Below are 26,563 nucleotides of genomic sequence, written 5' to 3' on the forward strand. Positions count from 1 at the left end.
TGCTTCATATGTTCGAGGTGCTGGATGAAATTTTGAATATGATTGATTGGATTAACTAATTGGCTTGAATTGGAAAAGTGCCTTGAGATCACATTTGTTGTGATTTGGCGCCGTATAAATAAAACTGAACTGAAATATGAGCAGCGCGCAGAGGGCAACTGGCATAGCAACAGGATGTTTACAGCCCGGGATCAGCTCTTTCCTGCTTGATGTTGCTGTTGTTTACTATATGTGTCGAGCGCACACAGACGCTCGAATTGAGAGCTTCGTCCTGTTGATCACATGCAGTTTGACACTATTATAAACAGCAGCACAGCTCCAGCCACTTCACACACCCTCAAAACCTCTCCAGAAATAAACATTAGAGGAGCGCGTGATGGGGTTTTATGCTGTAAGTTCATATTTGATGTTTTAGTCTTTTACAGGTTTCAATTAGGCTCTTCACATTTGGAAATGATTATGCGAGCTTGTAAGGCGACACTTTCCCTCCGTTACCGACCTGCTGTGTCAGATGGAGTCGAGTTGCGTGATTGGTTGAGCCGAGTTGCCTGCAGACAGTCTGGTTCGGCGGGGAACATTTGTGTTGAGTAGACACCCTGCCTATGTTTCGGGTTGATTAAGTTCCTTATGTATTACAGTTCTCATTAAAGTGGATCAAAGTTTTGTTTACATTTTACTACCTAAATGCTCATCTCCTTTTGAAGGAGTTTGGATGGGGGAGCCAGAAATCTGTTGCACATGATGTGACAAAAGACAAAGAGCATATGGCCTCCCTCTGTCATGGAAGAAGAATGCAAGGCTATTTAGGATCTCATGGGAATAATCATTTATGGAAAGCAGGAGTTTGGAGAACCGAAGACGAACACAATAAAGCAAAGGTTGTGTTTTTCATTTGATGTTTTTTCAAACAGCGACTGTGAGGCTCACTTGACAGCAAGAGATACAACGCATGAAGACCTACTCATCTTAACTAGTTCTTAACTAGTTTGAAGCAGGAAAGGCTAAAGGATGCTTTACAGCTCGCCGTTTTTTGCCTAACTTGAGTGGTCGGGGGCTTTGTGCAGAACAAGTTGCCGTTGGCTGGTGTTGCTCTTGGCTCATCCCTCACACTGCACGGCCATTGTTGAATTTCCTAAGTGCAGAGGGGTTAAGTAGACATGCTTTCAGGCAAGCCGATTGCTGTGAGCAAAACTGATACCCTGAGCTTAGTGCTGCCTTATGCTGCAGTCAGTGAACGATAATTAGTATTGAATGATGAAAACTACAAGACCTCTTCCTGTTATTATTATTGAACGCACCTAAAACAGCCAAATCAGAAATACGGGAAACTTCAATATGATTCGACTGAACTTGGGAGAAATGTGATTTGGAGCTGCAGCCGCAGACTTCTAACAGAGCCCTAGTTTTTTTTAAACGACATGGCCTCAATGTACAGCAGACATACAGTGAGACATCCTTTAGAAGAACTCAAAAGACGATTGAATATACATGCTGCATTCAGACCAAAATCTTTCACCATATTCACATACATATCCCAATGCTCACACAAACTGTGTGACATGAACGCTAACTTATAAATGATACAGACTGTAAATGTGGGGTGTATTTAACAAGGTGCTTAACCACGAATAGCTCCTTTAGAATAAATGCTTCAGTGCTTGACTCCAGTCTAACTCAGCACCACCGAATGCTCCTCACAGTAAGCAGAAAAGGTGGCAAGAGTCAACGCGCTGGGGCGAATAAAAGACTGGAGGAGTAAGCGCATGGCAGCTAATGAATGGAAACAGCTAGCTTGCAGTTCCACTGTGTTGTAGTCCAATAAACCAAAACCGTAGTGCTAGCTTTTACCACCGTGGCTCCTGTATCTTCTTCACTCACCGGTTGTCAAATACATAAAGTCTGTGTAATTATGCAGCAAGCTGTTATATTTGCTTTTTTTTTAAAAAAAAAATGTATAGGCAAAATAAATACTGCTTAGTGATATTTGTGCTTGGTAAACTGGGTAGTTGCTTAATGCTGTGTTACTGTATAGTGTTAAGTATTGATGAAGATAAAGTGAAAATTGCACGTCTCACACTTCTGTTTCCTCCCTGAAGTTGGATGGCCGTGCAGAAGGAGCCGTGGATTCCAGGGAGAAGCTTTTGGAGTTTAGTTTTGACTACTGCTACTGGTCGGTGGACCCTGCAGACCCTCACTATGCCTCGCAGGAGGAGGTAATGGCCTTGCTCACTCACCAACTTTGTTTACAAAAGCTAAAATCTCCACTGACTGACCTTGGCGTAAATAAACCGTAACTCTTTCTCGTCACACGCTGCTCACTGAACCACTACAAATAGTCCTAGAATCCCCTGTGTTTTGGCACATGAGCCAGTTAATGACTCAAGATGCACCCACCCAGTTCATTTGTGTGTATCATTCAGCATTAAAACAATATTTTTTGCTTTCATGTCGTTTCTTGTGGTTCGAACATGTTTACATGGTGAGTTCTGAGTTATCCTAGATATTTGATCCAAGCATTCGGAATTAGCACAAAGACATTAGCACATTGATGAGATGGTTTATTTTGTGTAATGAATAAATATACATAATCCTTTACCGGCTATTTGGATGAGTTTGTTCTAAAGATGAGTCCAGAGGAAACATTGTCCTTGTGGAGAAACTACAACAAGAGGGCTGTGTGTTTGGCTCCATGTTTTTACACAGATGGCCACTCGAGGGATATGATATCTGCTCCATCTGTTACCCAGAAGTCTGTTTTCTTCAGAAACTGCACAGATAGAGTCAGTTTGCTCTTCATGTCCTGGGCTGTGATTGGGCGATTAGAGATCTTTGAGTTGTTTTGATTGGAGGGTGTTTCTGGAACCTGAGATAAGGTCCAGATTAAGAGGAAGTAGTGCCTTGTTCAGTTTTTTATATCTATATATATATTAAAATAACTATTCATATGGATTTATTTATACTTGTATTTTTATGTTGTTGATTTGTATTTACACCAAGGTGTCTTTGAAACTAAAGCTTTTCCACTGCTTTGCTTTTGTGATATGCAGTCTCTTCAGTTCTACTCTTTGTCCATGGAGATTTATCCTTCACCACGCCCTCTCTGCCCATCTTTCCTCTCGTCAGAGTTGCCTTTGTATTTGTTTGAGAAAGACACGGCTGTGATACTGGCCTACATTATGCACAGAGCAACAGACGTCTCAACACTTCTATCTCTGTCCCTCATTTCTCTGGCTCTGGCTTTGACTGGCCTTTCCTCAGCAGAATTGTGTCCACTCACAGTGGCCTGGTTGCCACAAGACATTCCACTGATGACCCGGGGTGGGCGATAGGGCGTCAGCGGAGGACAGAGCTGCTGGTTTTGAATCTGACTTTTTTTTTTTTTTTTTTTTTCCTGCGCCAGAATCCAAAGAATTGTCTCTTTAACAGAGAACCTTGTATATCACCACGTCAGCCGGTTACAGATCAGAATTCCCAGTTGGAAATATTTAAATTGTGTGCTTTTCTGTTGCACGGCAGCTCTGAAGACGCAGTAAATTGCAAAAAGGAGAAAATCCAGTGTTTGTTTTGCATGGCAGGAAGCCAGTTTAATGGAGCACACTGACAGGTTGACTTTATGATCCAAGAGTCCTTCTTTCAGCAGAGAAATCGCTTTGAGGACAGCGAGGAGCCCGTCTCAGTGGCCATTTGAGATGACATATTTGTTTTCCACAACCATATTTGGCAGCAGGATTTTTTTTTTTCCGTGTTTGCCTCATTTCACTCACTGGCATTAGATTTGCTTGATCGGTCTAAAGTTGCACTATTGATTTTGTTGTCAAATGTCTAAGCAAATTTGTGTTTAAAGGGTTTTCCAGCGTAATTAGTTGATGCTATTTTTTGCCAGTGCACGTTTTTTTTCCCCCCCGTGGCTTCTGTTTCCAAATGAGATATTTACAGCGGGAACTTAGACTTTGTCCTTCACTGTATTCCCCCTGGAGACAGAGAACATCAGAATCTGTGGGGGAATGAGATATAGGGAAACTGGATGTTGACTCGTGCTTTTCCAGTCATGCACTATCTCACCACACCCAGCTCCATTCGGCTCTCCCCAAGGACTCCGGCTGCTCCAGCCCCTGTGCTCTCCTTCTCACTCCTGCTCTGTACTGTCCATGAACATGTCCGTGCATCGCCGATGTCTTACACCAGTTACTTCTGGTGGTTTCTATTTTTAGTGACAGCAGAGGGGGAGGAAAGAAATGAGGAATTTTTAGCTCCTTTTTGTAGTGCAGACATTAAAAACACTCCATTCTTGTCTGCGAGGGCTCTCCACATGTGAAAAACATGCATTACAGGGCGGGGCGTGGAGCTCTGACGATGTATCCCTTGGCGTGAAGCATTATGAGGAGAAGATTGAGTTGAGAGGAAGGAGGGGGGGAATCTGCCAGGTAGGGCTTTGGATGGGAGTCATAATCCATAATGGCAACCAGCTGTTGAGCAGTTGTGACTGTTTGTCGAAATACTGGCTTTCTTTTGGGCTTTCAAATTGTGCTAATTAATGTCTTTTCCACAATTCAATAACGCCAACCCAGAGCTGCTTTATTTTGTCTGACAGCGAGAAACTTTGGGGGAATGAAGAGAAGCAGCCGATTTGAGTAGAAACACAAAATGGCAAGAGAAAATGATTAGGGATGGGAAGAGAGTGAGATAGAGAGTGAATTCCATGAGTGAAGGAGGAGGGGAGGACAGGGGGAGAAATGGGTGGGTGTGTGGGAGGGTGCCTCTGGAGCCCCCAGCTCTCACTTGCCAAAGTCACAGCTGCCTCGCAGAGTCATTTTTCATAGTTAAATTTCAGTGTTAAGACGTCACTGCTGAGGATTCAGCTTGGAGCAAGTTTTTTTTTTTTTTTTCATTGTCGGATAAATTCAGCTTGCTGGGGTTTTTCCCCTCTCCTCCTCCTCCTCTCCGTCCTCCTCTTCCTCTTCTGTCTCTCTGCGACTCTGTCGAAACGGCAAGATATGATTGTTCGCAGTGTTTCTAGGTCTGTGTGTCAGTGGTGCCGCAGAGCCGGGAAGAATAGGCTCTCTGTGTATTGGAGTAATCCTCTACGCACATGTGAGCATTTAGTCCCCCTCAACACATGGCTTGAACAACAGCCAAAGTCCATCTCAGGCTGGTTTGACTTAAGCAGGCCACCAGAAAAACATCATTCTATCTACAAAAGATATGAGACTTATGCCATATGCAGACGAGGAAGACATAGGGCTATATGTTTAGACTTATTTCAGGAGAGACTGAAACTGGATAGACAGAAACACCACAAAAGCTGAAGTTGAATTTAGCTCGCTGTGCGTGTTCTAATAGCAACGTAGCAGACTGTAACTACACTTTCTTTTATTAAGGTCTGTTGTATTTGCCATCAGTGACAAACCAATTTTCTGTGGCCTGTTACTTGTTTTGTGTTCATATAATGCTTTTTTCCTTTTTTTTGTCATGCATACATATGATACACACCATCCAGATTGGCACCTGTTGACACACTTGCACAGAGACAGATGCCATACACTGGAGCGGTTGGCAGCCATTCACAGCACCCGGGGAGCATGGGGGTACGGTGCCTTGCTCAAGGGCAACTCGGCCCTGACAAGGAGGTGGACTGACACCCGTCCAGCTGTCAGTTTCACATCAAATGAGTGTCAGATGCTGGCTAACCAGTGCTAATGGTTGTTTACTTTATTTTAATCTCTCTTTTTTTCCACCCTGAGCCTGTCAGCTTTTTTTTTTTTGTTTGTTTCAGCAGCAGATCCTGAAAGTGGGCATCATCAAAGGAGGCATTATTCTAAACTATTTCTTTTCTTCTCTCTTTTCATTTTCTCATACTTTAACAGTCTGGCACAGAATATGAAAGTGATTTAAAAAGAGGGTAACAATAGTTTGTGTCAATCTGCAGTGATGTTGCACCAGCTTTTTCCCCAGTGAGGGAACCTATGCACTTCCTCTGCGCCCCTATGGTGATCACACTAGGCTCCCCTCAGTCTGAAGCCTGGAGAAGTCATTTCCAGCTTGAAATTAAGATACGTAGGTCCACTATGCATGTTTCTGCTTCGGCCCCTTTAACAAGGACAGGGAGGGGGAGCAAATCCCCAAACTCTTTCCAGATATGGTTTTATTTATTTGTTTTAAGTCCAACCTTTGCCCCGGTGTCAGCTGCGCAGTAGATTAGGAATTATACGCAGAAACGTTGAATGCTTCTCTGGAGTGCCGCCTGCCTTCATTCGTTTGATTCTTTTCTGCTCTTCTTCATTCCCATGTGTACAGAGGCCCGGGCAATGAGGAGCAGCCTATCTGTTCAGTCTGCACACCTCCCTCCTCCCTCTCCTACAGCCCCTGTGCACTTCCATGCTAATTTGACCTACAAAATTCTGTCCAAGTGTGACAAACAAGACCATTGTTGAACTGTGGCCAAACAGCTTCCTCTGTGTCTCCTCTGGCAGGAATGTGATTTAGTCTCCCTGCCTGTGTCCTCTCTCCCGTCTTCCTCGCCGTCTCATTTCTCGATTCTCTTACTCAGATGCCTCTAAAGGAGACGCATCAATAAGATGATGCACCTCAAGGGGCTATCCTTCAAGTAACCATTAAACATTAATCATAAACATCTCCTGTGACACTTTTTTTTTCTTCCCTGCGTCTAAACAAAGGCATTTCGTTTTGCTCAGCTGTTGTGTAACCCAGTCAGAAAGCGTGGGACGGGAACCAAGCGACCCCCTCCTCTGCTGCAGCTGTCCACTCCTGGACGGGGAGAGTTCAGTTTTACAGTGTTCTATCCGAGGTCATCGAAGTTGGACTGTTTGGGAGACAGTTGTATCTCCTTTTCAACTCGTTTTTTCTTTGCTCGTGTTTACATTGCGCTTGGTGGTGCCCTCTTAGCGAGGCGGGTTATGGAGGGAACATCAATCTCTTGGTGATGTCAAACTTGGCTTAAACTATGAGAAGTTGAAGTTATAAATGTGGCTAAGTTACTTCACTGGCATTTTGCCATCACCCTTGACAACATCATAAAAACACACACACACACACGCCACCTAAACACTTCTCTGGGATTTAGAATAAAGCAAGCCACATAAAACCAGACCAGCACTTGGCATTTTCTGCAGCCACTGATTACGCGAGTGAAATCACTAAAGCATTATTACACCATTATTACACCATTACCTGTAAACTCTAACAACCCCCTCATTGTGTTTCTGTACTACGATTTCTACAGTTTTTTTTTTTTTATTACATTTATCAAACACTTTGCCGTTTTTTTTTTTTTTTTTTTCTATCCTGACAGGTTGAAAACAAGGAGACTTGCTGTTTCCAACGTTTCAAAACAAAGCTGGAACACTGTATTTATCACAGTCTGCATCTCTGGCACAAAATCGAACCGCTTCCTTGTTTTTCAGAGCCCTCATTTTTCCCCTGAAAGTTCTGGTCCAACTTAGTTTGACACACGGGATGTTTCAACTCCAGATCTGTTCCTAAATTAGGATTTTAGCAGAAAAGAGTACCTGTATTGCAGTTTGATGTGAAAATGGTAGTTTGGCATGTAACGTGGCAGTATTAAGTATGTTTGAACTGCAGTGCATGTTATTTGGTGATAGTGGTGCCGTGTTAGTCTTGTGCAAACAAATATCTCACTTGACGCATCCCCATATGATGACAATAAATAGCCAGTAATCTGCATTTATGTTTTTAGTGCTTCTTTATTTGACTTTTTCTACTTGATTAGTCCATTCTGGTCCTCTGCTACGCTTGAAGCCCCTTCAACACCCAAAGGCTCGTTTTGCTCTTCCTTCCTCGCCCTGTTTTTTGACCTGATAAATCTTACTTCCATTTCCGGCATAAGAATGAAATCTATATTCTGCTTTGCCCTGCTTCATTGTTAGGTTGTTTGCTACTTATTTTCCTTACTGAGGGAAGCGAGCCTCAAGGCTTTTGTTCTCGTTTTAGACGCTGGTTCCGCTCAGACACGCACGTCGAGGTGTGCATGTGCAGCGGCCTCTGCTGACGATAACAGTCTTCCTGTGCATGGAGGTGCTTAGTCTGTCCCACGTGTGTTTTCAGGACTCTGACCAGCCTCCACTCTTACTCTGGCTCTGTCTCCAGGTCGTTTTTTCTTGCTTAATTTCAGTCTAGACCACATTTTCATACCCACAATGCAACCTGTCTCCTACCTCACCTGCTTTGTTAGTCCAAAAATATCCCCCAACACTGCAGGGAGCTTCAAACTGTGAAAGTGGGTTGTGACAGAAGGCCATTGTGGCCATTTAAGCAGGCAGGATACAAGAATCACAGATGACAAAATGATTTTAATTCGGTGTGACATTGATGATAAACAACGGCCTTGTTTTAATGTTGCCTGACTTTGTCTGTCTAGACAAAGTCATCCACTCTGTTTTAATCGCCTTGAGGTTGAAATAAATTTGAGATTACTCCCGTGTGTTTTTTTTTTTTTTTTTTTTAATCCTTTTTGTTTCAAGGTTATTTAAAGTATTTTGTCGGCTTTGAATGAAAACAAAAAAGATAAACTGTGGTGGTGAACAGTTGGGATAGAGGACAGAAGGTAAAAAGGCTGTCAGGTTCAAAGAGGCGGACAGTTGAAGTGAAGTTCCATCCCTTTATACAAAGCCTGCAGGGACCCTCAGCCTTGTTGTGGCCCCCGCTGAGTGAATTTAAAAGGGTCAACTTTAACAAGGCCTGCATTGATTCTTTGTGTTTGAGAGGAGGGAGAGTGTCTGTGTCTGTTTTTGAGGAGCAGGGTGAAGACAAGACAGCGATGGTGCTGCTTTTTGTCTTCATGTTTAAGCCTCCATTCAGTCGAGAGGCTGGGGGCAACACTTGGTGCTCTGGACTCCAGTGGACTGCACGCTTCACAGTTTGTGGTAACGATTCCCAGTACTGAGCCACAGTTATATAAGGTGCCTTCATGTCAAAGTAATCTCTTCATTGAAAACAATAGACTCTAGTTAGGCTTTAAACTTATTTTTGTTTTTCTTTATCTCAGTTTGGCTGTTCTCTGTAAAGTATGGTAAGATACAGTCCTCAATAGCTTTAAGAACACTTGTTGATTTGCTCAGTAACTGTAGCCCACTTAAAGTAGTCAGAATGGTTTCCTACCCATGTGTTCGTTGTTTCTCCCCAGGTCCCTGTTGATTGATTTATACCATCATCGAGAAGGTCGTGGCAACAGTTTTACTGGCTGCATGTGGCTGTTTCTCTGTGTGGTTGATCAGGCTAATGAGCCTTAATTTAGTTTTTTTTGGTTGTTATGGAGCCATGCTGGTTTTTGATTGGTCAAAAAGTTTTCTCCCTTTTTCCCTCCAACATGTGAGTGCAGAACCGTTTAGTTCTCTGAGAAAAGTCAAGGCTGTTGAATATCACCACGCAGATCCGCACAATCCCAAGATGAGCATGGAATACATTCAGGGTTTTCAGCCACATCCAACCTAAACCCATTCCCTCCATTGTGTAATCCAAGAGTATACACAGGCTTTCCTCCAGGTTCTCAAGTCTCCTGAATACGATTGGTTGTCAGAAATACACTCGCACGCATGGGAGGTATGTTGAAAATATTCCCATGTTTGATTCTTTGAGGTTGTGCCAACATTGAGAACATTCCTAATCTACCTATCCATCAGTCCCCACGGCCCAGTTTTGAGCCTGGGGCCAGGGAGGGGGACCCCTCACTGATCTCAGGGTGTGTTATGGTTCTGGGGGGGAATGTGCTGTATCTCAGGTCTGGTCTAGATCAGGTTGCTACCCCCCCCTAAGGCTTGTGTTGCCTTTGGACTGAGTTTATGGCTTGCAGCTGAGGCCACATGGTTAAGCTTCTTTTCGCTTAACAATGATAAACAAAGTAAAGATCACAATAGAGTTGATCAGTAAGGAACACTTGAACACACACACCTGACCAGAATAAGACATTTTGACCCGTTAGGAAATGTGAAAACATGAGCGTAACATATGACCATATCGATATGGGGCCTCGGGTCTTAAATAGTGATAAACACTCGTTTTGCACATTGTGCACAGTGTGCAGTTTGTTATCACGATGAGGCATGTTTGGCTTTGATAAGGCTCAACGGTAAATAACTGCTAATTCAATGCTTCTGTGCTATGGAAAAGCTCCCAAGTTTTGCATTACTTCACAAGAGTATGACGTTACCTGGAGGTTTAGGAAGCTGTAAAGGATGTTTTAAGTTCTTTTTTCCCTCAGATTTTATAGACCAAATAGCTTCTCCATTATCCCCAAAAATGATTGCCTGAGACATGTTTCAGCTGTTCAGCGAGTCAAAAAAGTAGATGTGGGATCTGTCGGGGTAAACTGTGAATTCTGATTAAAATATGTTGGCATTAGATTGTCATAGTTCTGTGGATTACATCATGGAGCTTCAGTGGATCAGCCGCGTTCCTCTGCTTCCTCCAGCTGCTCAGTTGGATTTGCATCTGGGTTCATGTCCTTTTGCTCTGCTCTTTAAGTGGTTCGAGGACAACTTTTGGCCTGCGACGGCTAACCTCCGGCTGAGGGAGTGCCTTGGGAGCGTGTTCGGTCTGCAACAATGTTTAGGTGGTTGGTACATGTCAAAGTAACATCCAGCAGAGCATTGTATTGTAAAAAAAAAACAACAACAAAAGATCTGTGCTATTTTCATCACCTGGGAGTGACTTTCAGGGTATAGATGATGAGCGGTCGTGTTTTGGCCTTGTGCTACTCGTTTCCAGCTTCTGGAGCTCAGACAAAGAACGAAGGAAAACAAAAGGCCTCAAGTTGATTGTTTTTAGTTGGGCTTTCCAAGATCCCCTGTCTCGGAGTTGTTGTTTTTTTTTTTGGCGGCAAGGTTTATTCTCCCGACCGAGTAAATCTTTTAGCCTTTTTACCTTTCAAAACATTCTGCTCAAGTTGCTCACCCAGAGTATTAGGTGACCCTTTTGCTCCTAACACAAACACCTCATCAGGAAAGAACAGTATCCCCCCCACCACCACTGGCCTAGTGCCATAGCATTGTGATCACGAAACCTCCCTGTAAGTCAACCCTCATGTAAAAACACTAATCCTTTTGGGATCAAGGACCCAGGCTAACATTGCAAACAGTTCAAAAGAGCACCTGCATTTGTGTTCTTTCACCTGCTTACTTATCCAGCTCTTATTTGATCGTTCTTGGTGTATTTGTGATTGAAGGTATGTGGTAATCTCCTCAGGTGTTCCAGGACCTGGGCGTGTCAGTGCTGTCCGGAGCATCTGAGGGCTACAATGTCTGTCTATTTGCTTATGGCCAAACAGGATCTGGAAAGACGTACACCATGATGGGGACTCCGGTAAAGGAATATGCTGAAATCTTTGCATGGCGTTCGTTACACTTTTTAACGTTTTAACTACTGTCATATGGCGCATAGTGCAACTACCAAGTTTGCATTACAGCTATCAAACTGACATGTTTCATCCTCTTTTTTCTGGTTTTCCTCAGGACTCAATCGGCCTGACTCCTCGAATTTGCCAGGTGGGACAGATATAGAACACAATTCATGCAGATGACAGCATAAGATAATTGAGCACAATCAACATTCTGCTTTTTTAAATTCTGCTGTGTTTGGTACGGTAAGGTAATTAGCATTTATCCTTCCCTTAAAGGGTCTATTTCGAGCTGAAGATGCTTTCCCTGACCAGAACAACTCAAGCAGAGTAGAAATCAGGTAAGTAATTGTGCTCTTTTGTGTAAGTTGAAATTCATATTTGACTTAGTTAAGTATTTATGGTTCATTTGTGCTACGGAGCTGCAGCCAACAAAATGCTAATTAAAAATACATGTTCCTGCCTATAACTTATTGAAGGTAATGTTGAATAAATGAAGAATATGTTGTGCTCTCTGAGTTCCTCCTGTGATTCATTCACAGGGAAAAATGTATTTGAAGCCCTGTTCAAGTAGCTGTTATTACTATCCAACTTATTATGACATTCCTTTGCACTCTCTTAGTCCTTTGTTTCTGCAAATAAAGCAAAATTACAGAAAGGTTAGCTTTTTTTTTTTTTTTTTTTAATGTAGATGATGCACACAATGAATTAATTTACCTAACTGAGTTAAACTCAAGTCATCTGGTAATTGATGAGACTGTCATATGACACAGACGCTTCATTCCTGACGTACGAAGGCCGACGGTGACCTTAAGGATGTTGTCCTGTCTTACAGCTTCTTGGAGATCTATAACGAGCGAGTCAGAGACCTGCTGAGGGGCGGAGAACAGAAGAAGAGAGCCTCCCTGAGAGTCAGAGAACATCCAGAGAAAGGGCCGTACGTACAAGGTGAGGGTTTTGGAGCCTCTGGAACTGCACTAAATTGTGTAAAGTGTGGTTCCCAGTGGGGTCTTAGTTTAAAGTTAGTTTAAAGGCACTCTCCCGTTTCCATTTCAGCAAGAATCGGATTCACAAAGTTCGATTGAACCACCCAAACTGTGTGATGGTTTATTTATTTTTGCCATCGAAAACTCAAAGCCAGATCGTCATGAATCATTTAAGTTAGAAGTCTTGGGCCTTACTTCAGCTAAATTTCTTTAAGAATAAAAAAAGATTTCTGTTTTAAGAAATGTCCCTTTTATGTAATCCTGCAGCGACGCTGTCTACCAGACTAGGATTGGGATATTTGCTTGTAGTATATGGAAAAATGATGAGTTTGTGTAGCCGCTTTGTAACACTTTCAGTCCTCTGTGCTTTATTAAAGTTATAAAAGCTGCCTTTATGTTGACAGCGTGAAGATGAGAATCAATAAAAGGGCTGATTTTCTGTCTCTTTACTCTCATACACGTAATTTGGAAGAGGATGTGTAACACCGCCTGCAGTGTGTTGAGTAATGCCTGTGCATTGTAAACTTGATTTATAAAACTGTGGTATGTTGTCAGTGGTGGAATTTTGTTGCCTCGTTAAGTTTTTGATCTGTTCAAGAACTGGACTTCCTGGTTCTCCGTTTAGCTCCTCTTACTTTTTTTTCTCCCTCCATCTCCTCACCCTTTTTCCTCTCTTTCTTTGGACTCACTCAGCTGCCCAGCTCTCTCTCCCGCTCTGTTTTAAGCCCCACATCCACTTATTGTCTGCACCACGAGAAATCCCAACTGACCAGAGGAAGTGAAGTCATTTCCTCGTGGTTCCAAGGAGAACACTTCCCCACACACAGAGCACATTAAGGATTTGCAGCTTTTATCCCTTAACATCTGTCCAGCAAACACTGTTTTACTGTCATTTGTTTTTTAAACGTGTGGTAGTGGGGAAAAAAATGTAGCCACATGAAACAACCAAGAGGCATCGAATAATCTTTGCTCTTATAGCCCTTAAAGTTGGTGTGATTCACACCCAGAAGAGGAGCATTGTTACATGTGTTTGTTAAATGGATTTGGGAAAATATTACTAATCACCACGGGGGAAGTAATGATGTTTCCTGTTGGTGTTTTTTTTTCACATTTCGAACATTTTGAGCTCTAAATGAACGTTTCATAAGAGTTTTTTTTATTTTTTATCATTCTAATCAGTTGACCTGATTACCTTAGTTTCATAACAGGCATACATTAAGAATAGGACATAAGCCCATGCCCTTTGTTGTCTTTGAACAAAGTTTTGTGAAAATAAGAATTATCAGTGCTGATGTGAGTTTTGATTTGTTTGTTTGTCTCCTAACCAGACCTGTCGCAGCACGCGGTCTCTGACTGCAAACAGGCCATGGACCTGCTGGAGGAAGGCATCGCCAACCGCATAACCGCAGCGACCCACAACCATGATGCCAGCAGTAGATCCCACGCCATCTTCACCATTCAGTACACACAGGTTGTTGCATTAGGTCAAATGGTCGTCCTACGATTGTTTAGTCAATTATTAGTATTTGTGCATGATTGATGTTTCTCTTTCCTTCGCAGGCAATCCTTCAAAATAACCTTCCTTCAGAAACTGTCAGCAAGATTAACCTGGTGGACTTGGCTGGGAGGTGAACTTTGTCCTTATCTTTTTCATTTTTTGTCAGTCCTTTCTGACTCATTGATAAAAGTGCCCCCTACTGGATGTTGACTACTTGCCCTGAGATTTTATGAAATCAACTTTTTTTTTTACATAACCTTGTGTTTTCAGTCATTTCTAATTCTAAGACTGAAACCTGGTGTTATGCTTATTTTGTGTGTGACAGTGAGAGAGCAGATCCCCACTACTGCAGGGACAGACTGACAGAAGGCTCCAACATCAACAAATCGCTGGTCACTTTGGGCATCGTCATCTCTGCTCTTGGTAAACAATTTTGTTTTACAAATTTAGATTTGGATCATTTCGAGTTCACATCTAAGAAGCCGTAATGTGCTCAACAGTGTTTTTCCTTCGACATTCTTATTCTTTTGTTCATTACGCATTCTCTGCACATCCTCCACAGCCCAGAACTCTCACATGTCAAGCAGCTGCCAGAGTATCAATAGTGTGGCCTCTGAGGGTGACAGCAGCACGGTTGGAAGCCACAGCAGCTCCCAGTCTGGAGGAGGTGGAGGTGGAAGAAGGCACTGCTTCATTCCCTACAGAGACTCAGTCCTGACCTGGCTGCTGAAAGACAGTCTGGGTGGCAACTCCAAGACCATCATGATCGCAAGTGAGTATTGTTTATTCAAACTAAAGCAACTGTACAAAAATATTCTTTTCTTTCCATAAACAGAAGCTAATGGTTGCCGAGGCTAAACGGTATTAATCTATAAATGAACCTTATGTTATAGGGAAATTGCTACCGTACGTAGCCTCGCCAGTTAAACTGTCATTCTTAGTTCATGTCACATGAGCGCTAACTGTTGCTTTGGTGTCTTTGTCTGTGCTTGTTTTGTGTGGGGTTTTTTGGGGGGCTGCAGCGGTGTCACCCTCTGCTAACAGCTACAACGAGACCCTGAGCACCCTGCGCTATGCTGCCCATGCCAGAAATATTGTCAACAAGCCGCGGATTAACGAGGTCAGTGGCTCTTTACGGTCAAATGGCAAGTTTTATTGTTCGATATAACTGTTTTTGATTGGTCAATGTGTGATATGATTTCTGTTCAGGATGCAAATGTTCGACTGATAAGGGAACTTAGGGAGGAGATTGACAGGCTGAAGAGCATGCTGCTCAGCTTTGAAATGGTACGGTGACCTTTCATTGTTCAAGAGTAGTGGTAATTCTTCCAGGGATACAACCTGCTGATGTTAGAAAAATTCTTAGTAGTGTAAAGGCTTTGAATAAGACATTCCCACATTTCACTACAAGTTTTTCTGCCAAAGCTATGATAGAGTGGTTAGTCTGATGATGGCATTTCCAATCCCCTCTGTGGTAAGGACAGTACTGCATTTTGATGCTTGTGACATTTTCCCTTTGCTCAGTATATTGATTGATCTTTTTTTTGCCCTCTTGACTCACAGCAGCGTAATCCCAGTCCGTCCCTGAGTGATGAGAGGGATGGAAATCTTTCTGAAATTGTGCTACAGAATGAACTAAAGGTAACACAGAGTTGACGTACATACTTTGAACTTTCTTTTTGCTTTTTCCTTGAATAAATCAAACCAGTGTGTTTTCATAGTCAGTTGAATGTTTTTGGTTTGATCGACTATTTTCATGGCCTCAGGTGGAGCAGCTGACAAAGGACTGGTCAGAAAGCTGGAGAGACAAGAAGGAGCTGCTGGAGCAGTACGGTGTGGACATCAACAGAGACCGGGCCGGTTTCCTCATCAGTTCCCTTCAGCCACACCTGGTTGCCCTAGATAGGGATGTTCTCAGCACAGGAGTTGTCTTTTACCACCTAAGGGTATGGTGATAAAAGGGCAAATAAATGTGCTCATGAATAAAAACTGCAGGTGTTAGTGTGGAGTCAGGTTACCTTGTTAGATATAATTCACTGTGTATTTGTTGAGATTTGAGAATAACGAGTATAAGAGCTGCTGTTTATATTCCCAGAAATAGCATTGGATGAGTCTGTTGTATGAGATGGTGCATTTTCTTTCTGTTTCTCCTTTCTTAAGCCTCTAGACATGTAACTGTCATTCACACATATGGCGTTACACTGCAGATATACGTTGGCATCAACCACAGCATTCAAAGTCTCACAGATACTGTTTGCATTTGCTCCACTTTTCCAACATCTCAAAGTTCTCTCTTTGTCTGCTCTCCTGACTAAAACCTTCTTTGTTTTTCTATCTAGATTCCTCTTCTCCTCCCCATACTATTTCTTTCTGTTCTACAAAACAAACAAACAAAAAACTCAAACTCTTGAGAAAAGGTGCGTCTCTACCGCTTTTACTTTTTACTCCATCTTCCCACCGTCCTGTCAGTTTCCTTCTGTGTGCGTCAGTGTGTGTCTTCTGCGTTGCATGGAGCTCGGTTTGATAAAAGGCTCTTAGTTCTGAGGCTAGGACTCGGGGGAGCTTAAGCTGTCCTGATTCTGACAATGACAAGCATACCCTTAGGCCTGACAATTACGCTGCTTCCTGCATGTGAGAGCTGTGGCCACCTGGGAGCACATGTGGTCCTGACACCATATAAGAAAGCTTTTAATCCTTTTAGATAAGACTGTACAAGTAAACAATTCTTTAAGTCAGATAAGACAAAGATTAGGACGAAAAACAGTTCTTAGGAAATTATTGTGTACATTTTGAGCCAGGAGACGCACAGTGTGCACAGAGGTTGTTTTAATGTATTAGTTTATGTGCATCTGAGGTACAATTACCACTCATATATGTTTTTTTGTTTTGTTACAGGAAGGCGTTACCTACATTGGACCTCAGGACCAGTTTAAAGAGCCACAAATAGGTATAAGTTACTCTTAGAAATATGCAGACTGAGAGCTGTAGATTCACAGAAGCCCTAAAGATTCATACTTCATACAGTATGTGAAGGCAGGGCATCAATGTATCAACGGCAGACATAAATGATAGCTACTATCTGAGAATGAGCGGTAAACCCTGAAATCTGCAGTTACGTTGAATTTTTTATTTTTTTGCTGTATGTAGCTGGCATCGGTATATTTTTCTGTATCAAAACGTGTGAATGTATCTCTGGCTTCTGTTTATAGTCCTGCAGGGCAGTGCCAGCTGTGAGATTGAAAACCACAGGGGTGTGGTAACGGTCAGACCGCTGGCGGGCTGCGTCTGCCTGCTCAACGACAGAGAGGTCACCGAGGCCTGCAGACTGGCTCAAGGTCAGTTCATATCTGTAGAAAAACACTTTGTTCACACTGTCTGGTCCCAGTGGATGTTTCTCCCACCAGTGACGCAGAGTTTTTGGGTTCGACTGCATGCTTTCATTTCTTATCTGAGCCATCAATTTAATCAGAACAGTTGAATAAATGTGTTTTTTTTATTATTAAACAAGATTCTAACTTTTAACTGCCAAATGTCAAAAGAACATATGAGTGAGATGTAAGCAGGGGAAAGATTATATATTTTCTGCCCTGCTGCTTTTGTAACGTACTGTCAGTCACAGAAAATATGACCTGGAATACATGCAGCAGTGTAGTAGTAGTACCTGCCTGTAATGGTACCTTTTATAGTTGATATCAAATATAGGTTAGTCTATGGTTATGTCTGCGCACGTATCCACAAAAACATTCATCATCAGATGTGGGTCAAGGTGCAGTTATATATATGTACTGCACGCACACTTATATATGCCCAGAGTCGTCCCGAGGATGATAGTGCAGACACACACTCATAAACACTCTTGCTATTTACAACACACCCCAAACCACTGCTTACGCACACACACACACACCGCACACACACCTGTGTCTTCAGCTCACATCCACACAATGCTACAGGCTGAGCACAGCATGTGATAAAGAATGTGTCGCTCTATCTCCAGGGACAGTGATTACCTTGGGAGGAGTGCATAAGTTCCGCTTCAACCACCCGGCAGAGGCAGCAGTCCTTCGGGAACGGAGGCGGGTAGGTGCTGCTCACCTGAAAATGAAAATGAAAAAGAAAATGACGCCTTTGAGTAAGATCGCAGTCATGATAATGTTTATGGGGAGCAGATGATCGGGCTGCGTGTTTAAATGCTGATGATACTCAAAGTTGTTGCTGATCATTTCTGTCTGTGTGGTAGGGTTGATGTTGTTTCTTGTAACATTAAAATTGCTTTTATTTTTTGGGCTGTTCTCAGGCCAGTGAAGGTGGCATGACCTGCGCCTACTCTGACTTTTGCCCCCTGACTCCAGATGGCAGGTAAATTCTGCCCCCAAACACAAAAACACAGAACAAAAACAATTTCCTAGGGCAATATTCATCATTCATGTGGTGTACAGAGAGATCCTATTCTGCAAACTCCCAACATACATATTTGATAAAAGTTAAGACGTATAGCAGTGTTCGCGCTGCAGAAATAGACCGATGCTTCATCTGTTTCCATTAGCCCCCACCCTTTGAACAATCCCAGTTAGCTGTTTACGGTTCAGACTCGCAGGTTGCTTAGTTACAGCTGACAGCACCCTCCACTGCCGCTTTATCAGCAAACTTTAATCCCAGCTTTCAAGCTATACTTTGGTGAGGTAACAAAAAAAGAAAGGCTTTACTTTTTTGTAATTAACTTATATCTTTATTCTTTCTCATTCTGTGTGTCTATGCCTGTTGAATAGTTTCAAAGAACTGAAGCTCCCACAGCAGCCGGGTGACTGTCTCTCTCCCACTGAGGAGCCTGCTGTCAGGCAACGAGTAGAGGAGCAGAAGCGCTACGTGGAGAGTTTAAGACAGGAGATCCAGGCTGAGCAGAGACGGACAGAGAGGGAGCTGGAGAGGGAGCAAGCCTACCTTCAACAGCAGCACACGGAAAGTAAGCATTCTTTCTGCAATCTCCAGTATTGGTATTACTGCAGATATCACATTACATTTTTAAATTGCATCTGTTTTTAAACCAAAATAGATATCAAAAGTATATCCAATATCGTGAACAACACTGTGTTTGCAGAAAGTATTAAAATGCTTATAAATGACATCTTTTTACAGTCCAGCAGTGGATTCTGCAGGAGAAACATCGCCTGACATCTGCAGAGCAAATAGTCACCCGAGAGTCTGGAGTTCAAGCAGACCTCCTGCCTGCTCCGCTTCTGGAGAAGCTAACAAGTCAGGTGTTCGGGGGTCAGGGAGATTCTGTTGTGGACTGTCCATCCCTGGTGGTAAGGGCCAGGAAGGAGGCAGTGCAAGATGAGCTACTAAAGCATCATGCCCTTTGCCGTGCCGAGAGCCGCATCCGTCGGAAAAAGCTGCGCTACCAGCTGGAGAGAATTGCCAACAAGCGGCATTTGTTGGATGCTAAGAGAGAGTTACAGCAGCTGGAAAAGAGGCTTCCTGCTGGACCAGAGAGCCCTGAGTCTCCTGAGCTGGGATCCCCCTCAAAGGGCAAAGAAAACACCATTGGTCATCGTAGACACTCGTTTTCAGCAGATCTTTTGTCCCGGCTCTATCCACAGCGCACGCCTATCTTCAAGTAAGTATGTGGAGTCAAATGCATCAGGCAGAGGAAGCAACTTTACACAGTCTGTACTTTTCTGCAGCTTTGATTTATGTGTTGTTTTGTAGTTGTTTATACTTTGTAAACCTTTGCTGAATGTAAATCTCCTCAATTTTGACTCTACTTTTTCTTTGTCTCCGATCAACAGACACTTCCTCAAGAGAGACAAATCCACAGAAAGGACTTTAAATCCATCCACAACATCTGATTCCATTGGCAGCAGGAAGTGGGTTTCGGATGAGTGTCTTCCACGGGAAAGAACCCAAAGTTGTTCTGGCTCTTTCTTCTCTGGACAAAACCAGTCCAGTAAAGTAAGCTCCCCGGAAAACATCACACAACCTGCCAAAGAGGAGCCACAAGCTCAGCCGTGTCTGGGACGGCCAGAAAGAAAGCCTCTGCTGCCAAACCGAGACTTGTCTTTTAAAAGACGATTGAACCAGAACACAGCTGTAAGACTGAAATCACCACTCGGAACTGCTTTACTGCCACTCAGCAAGGAAAATATACAGGGATCCACAACAGACAAACCAGAGTCTGAGAAGGGCTCTTCTATGAACGCGAAAAGCTCGTATAATGCAGGACACAATCGACTAGAAACCATCAGCAAATCTCTGTCTCATTCTGTGGGGCCGAGGATAAAAACTGTTCTGTCTACAGTTTTCAGAAAACCACCCCCAGGTGTGAAGGGAGGACGAGTCCTTAGGCCTCTTGGGAGGATAGCAGGTAAATTTCCCTGGAGACAAAGAGCAGACAAGAGTCTTAAAGACCCAAAAATGAGTCAAAGCAAAGTTGCCATCAAAAGTGCCGTCTCATGTGAGGAGCTTGATCGGAGTGCTGCGTTTGAGGGTGTCAGACAGAGGCGGTGGCATAGCACCGAGGCTTTGATGAGCAAGACCAGCAGATGGATAGACAGACAGCGGGCTTTGGTTGGATGGGAAGAATACCAAGAAGAGAGGAATGAAGGAACATCAGACTGCGAAAGCCTTTTCTCTCTCGACTCTCTGTCCTCTGCTTACGCGACGGCCCTCGCGGAGCAGCTGAGACACGAGGATGCAGCCCTGAGTGAAACAGAGAGTGAAGACAGTGAGATGTCTAAAGATTCATTGACGACAGAGAACAGTGTGACATTCTCAACAGTGCAGAGAAGGAAACAAACAGTGGTACCAACTTACTCACTGGTGAAAGATTCTGGCCGTTCATCCATACAGAGCAAGCATGCAGAGACCAGTTTGGTTTTGGACTTCTCTCAGAAACCTCCTGGAATCACAACAGAGGCACATTGGAGCCAGCAAGCCCCTTTAAAGATGAGACCAAATGATACAACAAGGAAGCCCACTTCTCAGAGCTCCTTAATGGTGGATTCCAGAGGCAGAGACGCTGTACATAAATTGGCCGAGGACTTTGGGAACATGCAAACCACTTCGACCGGCAGCTCTCTGAGCAGCTGCAGTGCGAGGGAGCCAGAAAACTTGCTGGCTCTCACTGACGCGTGGTCCTCCACAGATGCAGCTGAAAGTCCCAGGATTGACAGGGACTTTCTGCCTTTCCAAAGAAAATTAATGCTCAGACATGCAGAGAGCAGCAGCAGTCCAAGTCCCATTAGCATGAATCTCTCAGACTCACAGAGTGGATTTAGAAGCTATAGTTCTACCTCCATCAGCACTGAGGATATAAACATTACAGTGCAGGAAAACAGCCTGGAGGTTTTAAGGGACTCTCGAGTTATTGCGACACCACAAGATGCACTGATGTCAGGTAACCATGAGGGTGGAGCATTTTGTTTAGAGCACTTAGAACAGTCAAAACATTTGAGAAAAACCTTTATGGAAAGCTCAGACTGTAGCAGACATCCATCATCTGTGCCCACTTCAGATAAAACTGCGTCTTTTCCACCAACAGAGATTCTTCAAACCATACAAGCAGTATTACAGTCATTTCCGGAGTCTACAGTTGTGTCCGATACGGAAGCTGCTGACATCACAACATCCTCTGACACTGACATGTGTACCTCAGGCTTTCCATCACTTGTGCATTTTCCTGCAAATTCCACCAACCACGTTGAAATGGAAGAGCTGCATGGTGCAGTGAATCCTTTCAAGCCTTCCATTAAAGAGGAAACACCAGATGTTGTGGCAGAAAAGGTGAGAGGTGCACAGCGCTGTCATTTAAGGAACACTGAAGATGTATTAGTTGCATCGGATGAAACCAAAAGCACCCTGCGGTCCATTGAACTACAGCAGGAAGTTGTTAAATCGGCTTGTAAAAATTCCAGGAAGAGGAACAAAGACCAGCAGGACGCTTTTATGGGCAGCCTGAAAATTCCAAAAAGGGACGACAGCGGGGACTTGGTAACTTTCTCCTTTACACCAGGTGACGGCGTGGAAGGTATTTGGCCCGATGGCGATAACAACAGCAGTGACTCAAAGAGGGAACAGCCGGCCGTGGAACCTGACAACCGTGGATTTGATTTTGTTTGTGTCGATGACAATGTTGGACAAGGCGCAGTAGCTTCAGGTGTGTTGCCAGTTTCTGATGCCAGGAGCAGGCAACTTGAACCAAGTGGTCAGATCTTTGAGGACTCTGAACATTTGCTTGGACATGGGGACAATAATTCAAAGAACGGTAACACAGTTAGAAATAATGAGGTAGTTAAAAAGGGAGATGTAACACTGAAAGACATTTCTGATGAAGCAGATGGGGAAGAATACCAGACCGATGGCCTCAGAAAACATGAAGACCATAAAAAACACGGATGCAAGTCAGATGCCATTTGTAGCGCTATTGATCTGAGGATATCTAAAGTGGTGAAAGAGCATATGAAATTGTCACCGACTGGCAGAGATGGTGCCCAGAAGAGGAGTCAAAGTCTTCATTTCTTGTCATCATATACATGCGATTTTGGCTGTAATAGAGATGAACACAGATGGACACATGGAAAGTTGAGAGATGAGAAGGGTAATGATGTGAAAGAAGAAACAAACTTATGTGGATCTTCAGTGGAGAGGGTGATGAGTGACAGTACGCTGGTCACAACTGAGCAGCTGACATCAGATATGTCAGCTGAATTAACGCCTCGCAATGAGAGCAGCCTGCATCAATATACTGAAGTAACAGGAAACATTGACGATGCTCTTAAGAAGCCAGTTTTCAGTGCTTGTGTTTCCCAGAAGTCATCTAGCATAAAAAACAACATCGAGTCAAAGCTGAGCCTGTTCAGCAAAAAAGGGTGTGAGCACTCTGACAGCCCTACTTTAGAGCCAGTGGCTTCATCCTCAGTAAGCGATTCCTCTTCAGAGAGAAAATGTATAGATTATCTAAAAAACACAATGGAGACAAGTGCTCCGTCGCAAGAAATGACTGTTTTGAGTGAACGCAAACTACCGCCTCTTGATCTGGACATCAGCAATATTTGCTCCAGAAACACGGACAGTCAGACCAGGTCCAGTGCCTCTGCTTTTAATGCTGATCTCAGCGCTCAGCTCCAAACACAGAGTCCCAGCCCACAAAATCGACAAAACTCAGGTTGTGCTAATGTGAGCTGCGACTCTACTGTTTCAGAGGATATCAGTATGGAAGTCGCATCCAGTGGTGCCAGAGGAGACAATTATTCATCCAAACAAAACTCACCAAAGACGGCTCAAAAGCCACAGAACAGTTCAGAAATGTCTGCTGCCAGTAAGCTATTAAGTGATGGGGGGTTACATGAGTTCAAAGCTGCCACGCATCACTGCAGCCAGATCACTCATAACCCTGTCCATGAAGAGAACGTTGAAGTGGACCACTGGTTAAGAGATAAACCTTTCATCACAGCACCGGATCAGCTCAGCTGTCGACAAATGCGTTCCGAGATCTTGGCTCAGACTTTTGTTGTCAACATGAATTACAAAGAGAACTCTGAGGAACATCCTCAAACGAGCAGTAGAGATGCTCGTGCGTTGAGACGGGGCAAAGAAGCTCGGATGAATCAATCCGTGCCACGGGATGAGGTGCTGTTAGAAGTGTCAACATCTAAAAGTACTTCTGCATCTGCTGAAGGAGTCGAAATTCCTCCGAAAAGTGGCATTAAAAATGCAGTTTGCTGTGGATCTTTCATTTCTAGAGATGCTGATGTAAATGCAGCCGGTGTTACACCAGGTAATCCTGCTCTCGTGCCTAAAAAAAACAAAACCAAGAGACTCAGAAAATCTAACATCAAAACCTATCCCCTTTCTTCCTCTGACTCTTCTCATAAGTCGTCAGATGAGGACGAAGGGAGTAAAAAAGCCACCAGAATGTATCACAGCAGGCTGACATCCAAATGGGTTAAGCTGGGCACTGAGAATAATGGCAATGCCGAAAAGTTTACTTCAGTGTCCGCAAGTAAGTCTAAAATGATCACCTCTGATGGGATTGCTGGTAAAAGTGAGGTTAAACTTACAATTTACACCCAAGAAAGATGCTCTTTACATCCTCACACAGTGTCCCAGAAGAAAGAAGAGGAAAACATAAGCCTGTATGCAGAGAGAAATGAAGAACAACTTCCACCTAAATGTCAGGACTCCCCCATTCATTTTGCATCTAGTGACATCAACCCTTTTGTTCACCACTGGCAAGACAGCGACTCAAACCAACACTGCTTTAAGAACCCCGCATTTGGAAGTGCTGCTGACCTATCCTGCAAATCTCCACTTTTAAACAACTCTGAAAAACGTATAACAAGGTGCTGCAGTGTTGATAATGGTTTGAATGGGCAGAACTCTCCCTTTAACTCCCACCTGAGCACATATGCCACCAACAAGGGGCTCTCCAGTACACTTAGCAGTATGGAGGATTATAAAGTAAAAGCATCCTCGCAGCTTACTCCATGTCAACAAGCATCCACGGACGTCCACAGCCACCTTGCTAGTCTGACAGTAAACAGCAGCTCTTCAGGTAATGATATTTCTGGTGGCTTTGGCAACAGCTCCAGTCAAGTGGATGAAATCGTGTTTGTATATTCATCTGAGCAAGAGTCTCAGGCAAGCAACCTGCAGGTACGAAGGAGGAGGACATGTGAACACAGTACTCAAACGGAGCGTGGGCTTCAGAGAGTTAATAGTAACAGCAGCAGTGCACCAAAGAGGAAAGATCGTCACAAAAGGAGCAGCACTGATGTTCCCTCTTCCACGAAAAGCCAAGTGGATGTTAAAGAATCCCCAACATGGGCAAGTATGGAAAGCATGTCAGCTCACCTCTCCAAGCTAATCGACAGCACTTCTGACTTGCTGGGAGACGTCCAGGGAATGAGGACAGGTGAAGTCCACAAGTCAAGTCCAAGAAGGAGCTTTAACTCGCCAAATCGTAGCATCTCCTGCACTGAGGTCAGTGACTGCTCAACTCAAACAGCCTCAGATGTTGGGATCCAGACTGAAGAGCTTGTAGCCCCATCAGAGAGTGAAGCTGTTCGTCAAACACCCAGAGAAAACTCTAAATCTCATGAGGTCAATGTGATCGTGAAAGTGATTGGATCTGAGGTTGTCAGCGTTTCTCCAGGTCAAAATGCACAGTGTGTTGCGGAAAGGAAAACCTACGCAGACAAAAAGATGCAGAGTACACCTGACCTGAGGTTTAACAGTTCTGCGGCCCCTCAGTCAGAGATTGACCATCTGGAAACACCGTGGGCGATAACTGCTGTTGATTGTTACAGGCGTGTAAGATCTGCCTCATCCCGAGTCTCAAAGCTGAGCACTCCAGAGGCGCTGGGCCGCAGAAGTGCTTTAATGTCTGAAATTGGCCCCAGGTCATCAAAAAACTGCTGTGAAGAAAATCCCAGCCCACCTTTAACAAAAGGTCCGTCTACTGTTGCAAAGAAACATGCTACGTACACAGACCGTGCATCATCTCCCATTATTACCGTGGGAACAAGGTCCAGGCAACGAGGAAAACAATCAGCAGTCTGTCCTCCAAAATACAGGCTTAAAAATACACACCAGCCCTCTGAGGAAGACAGCCTGACCATTCCCTCTGTTTCAGATGGCAATCAAAGTCCCAGGCGAGATTGTGATGTTTCGTCCAATAAATCAGAAACCGTATCTCTGGAGAAGGTGAGCGAAGTGATTTGTTCTAAAGAATCGGAAAAGTGCTCTTCAAGCCTTAGATCATCACTGGATAGATGTGCAGACATTAGCAAGAGGAATGGGAGCTACGAGGACGACCACCAGCCCGGCTCCAAATGGCACGTGACCTCCCAGCAGTGGATGAGCTCTACTTCGTTGAGTGGTTTAGTTTTGCAGAACCACATTCCTCCCACATTAAGTCTGACTGGTGTGAATACGCAGCGGGAGACTAAATTCACGGTTAATTCTGGCGGTTTTTGTGTTGATTCCTACAATCCGTCCCCAGTCAGTGATAAGAGAGACCAAGTTAAAGAGGATGACATTATGTCAGTGGTGCCCAGTGAGTGCAACACGGAAGTCCTTGTCAACATGGAACCTGCCACCAGTGTGTTTCTTTGTGAGGACCATCAGAGAGTCCCAGAGGACCTGCCCATGCACAACAAATTCACCAACTGGTCGGGCGTCAATCAACAATCAAAATGTCCAGACAAACTGCCGACATTGCAGAGGACGGACCACAGACACTGCGCTGAGTGGGGTGAGATGGAGAGTGCTGGTTTAAATGCGGAGGCTGTCGCACACGGTGACAGAAGAGCAAAAGAGATCATGAAGCTGCGACGGGAGAGAGAGCAGGTGATGGCGGCTTTTAACCTCGGCACCAACCCGACTCCTTTGACCGTGGAGCTCACAGAGGCCAAGCTCCATTATGGGCTGGGAGAAACCGATGCTCTGTTGAAGATGCTGTCCCCAAGGTCCAAAGAGGAGCTGCAACCACCGACCTCTGCTCCTACCAAACAGCAGCTGTATGATCGGTAAGCACAGAGTTGACCCAAATACTTCTGGGCAAAGTAAAACTTGGTCAGTAGCTTCTTTGTGTAGAGTTGGATTAAAAGATTCATGTGACTTTATACACTGCTTGTACCGTAGCAGTTTAACTTTTAAGCTAAAAATCTGACCTGGCACTTAATGCTTGCTTTCAATGAACAGCATACTTGG

General features: G+C 43.9%; 1 protein-coding gene across 1 annotated transcript in view; it reads left to right on the forward strand.

The window, feature by feature from the left end:
* The window catches only part of stard9 (StAR-related lipid transfer (START) domain containing 9), a 36,708-nt gene that overhangs the window by 3,131 nt on the left and 7,014 nt on the right, over positions 1-26,563 (forward strand). The window contains exons 3-22 of the mRNA XM_072364691.1: positions 2,097-2,213; positions 11,218-11,334; positions 11,484-11,516; positions 11,648-11,709; positions 12,204-12,316; positions 13,683-13,825; positions 13,915-13,982; positions 14,178-14,275; positions 14,415-14,624; positions 14,875-14,972; positions 15,062-15,139; positions 15,416-15,493; positions 15,619-15,798; positions 16,748-16,799; positions 17,062-17,187; positions 17,850-17,932; positions 18,150-18,211; positions 18,622-18,815; positions 18,989-19,469; positions 19,642-26,379. Of these exons, the coding sequence (XP_072220792.1) occupies positions 2,097-2,213; positions 11,218-11,334; positions 11,484-11,516; positions 11,648-11,709; positions 12,204-12,316; positions 13,683-13,825; positions 13,915-13,982; positions 14,178-14,275; positions 14,415-14,624; positions 14,875-14,972; positions 15,062-15,139; positions 15,416-15,493; positions 15,619-15,798; positions 16,748-16,799; positions 17,062-17,187; positions 17,850-17,932; positions 18,150-18,211; positions 18,622-18,815; positions 18,989-19,469; positions 19,642-26,379 (9,131 nt within the window). The remainder of the gene's footprint in view (positions 1-2,096; positions 2,214-11,217; positions 11,335-11,483; positions 11,517-11,647; positions 11,710-12,203; positions 12,317-13,682; positions 13,826-13,914; positions 13,983-14,177; positions 14,276-14,414; positions 14,625-14,874; positions 14,973-15,061; positions 15,140-15,415; positions 15,494-15,618; positions 15,799-16,747; positions 16,800-17,061; positions 17,188-17,849; positions 17,933-18,149; positions 18,212-18,621; positions 18,816-18,988; positions 19,470-19,641; positions 26,380-26,563) is intronic.

This window comes from Leuresthes tenuis, unplaced genomic scaffold (genome assembly GCF_036924035.1).
Source record: "Leuresthes tenuis unplaced genomic scaffold, fLeuTen1.0.hap1 SCAF_15, whole genome shotgun sequence".
Classification (NCBI taxonomy): domain Eukaryota; kingdom Metazoa; phylum Chordata; class Actinopteri; order Atheriniformes; family Atherinopsidae; genus Leuresthes; species Leuresthes tenuis.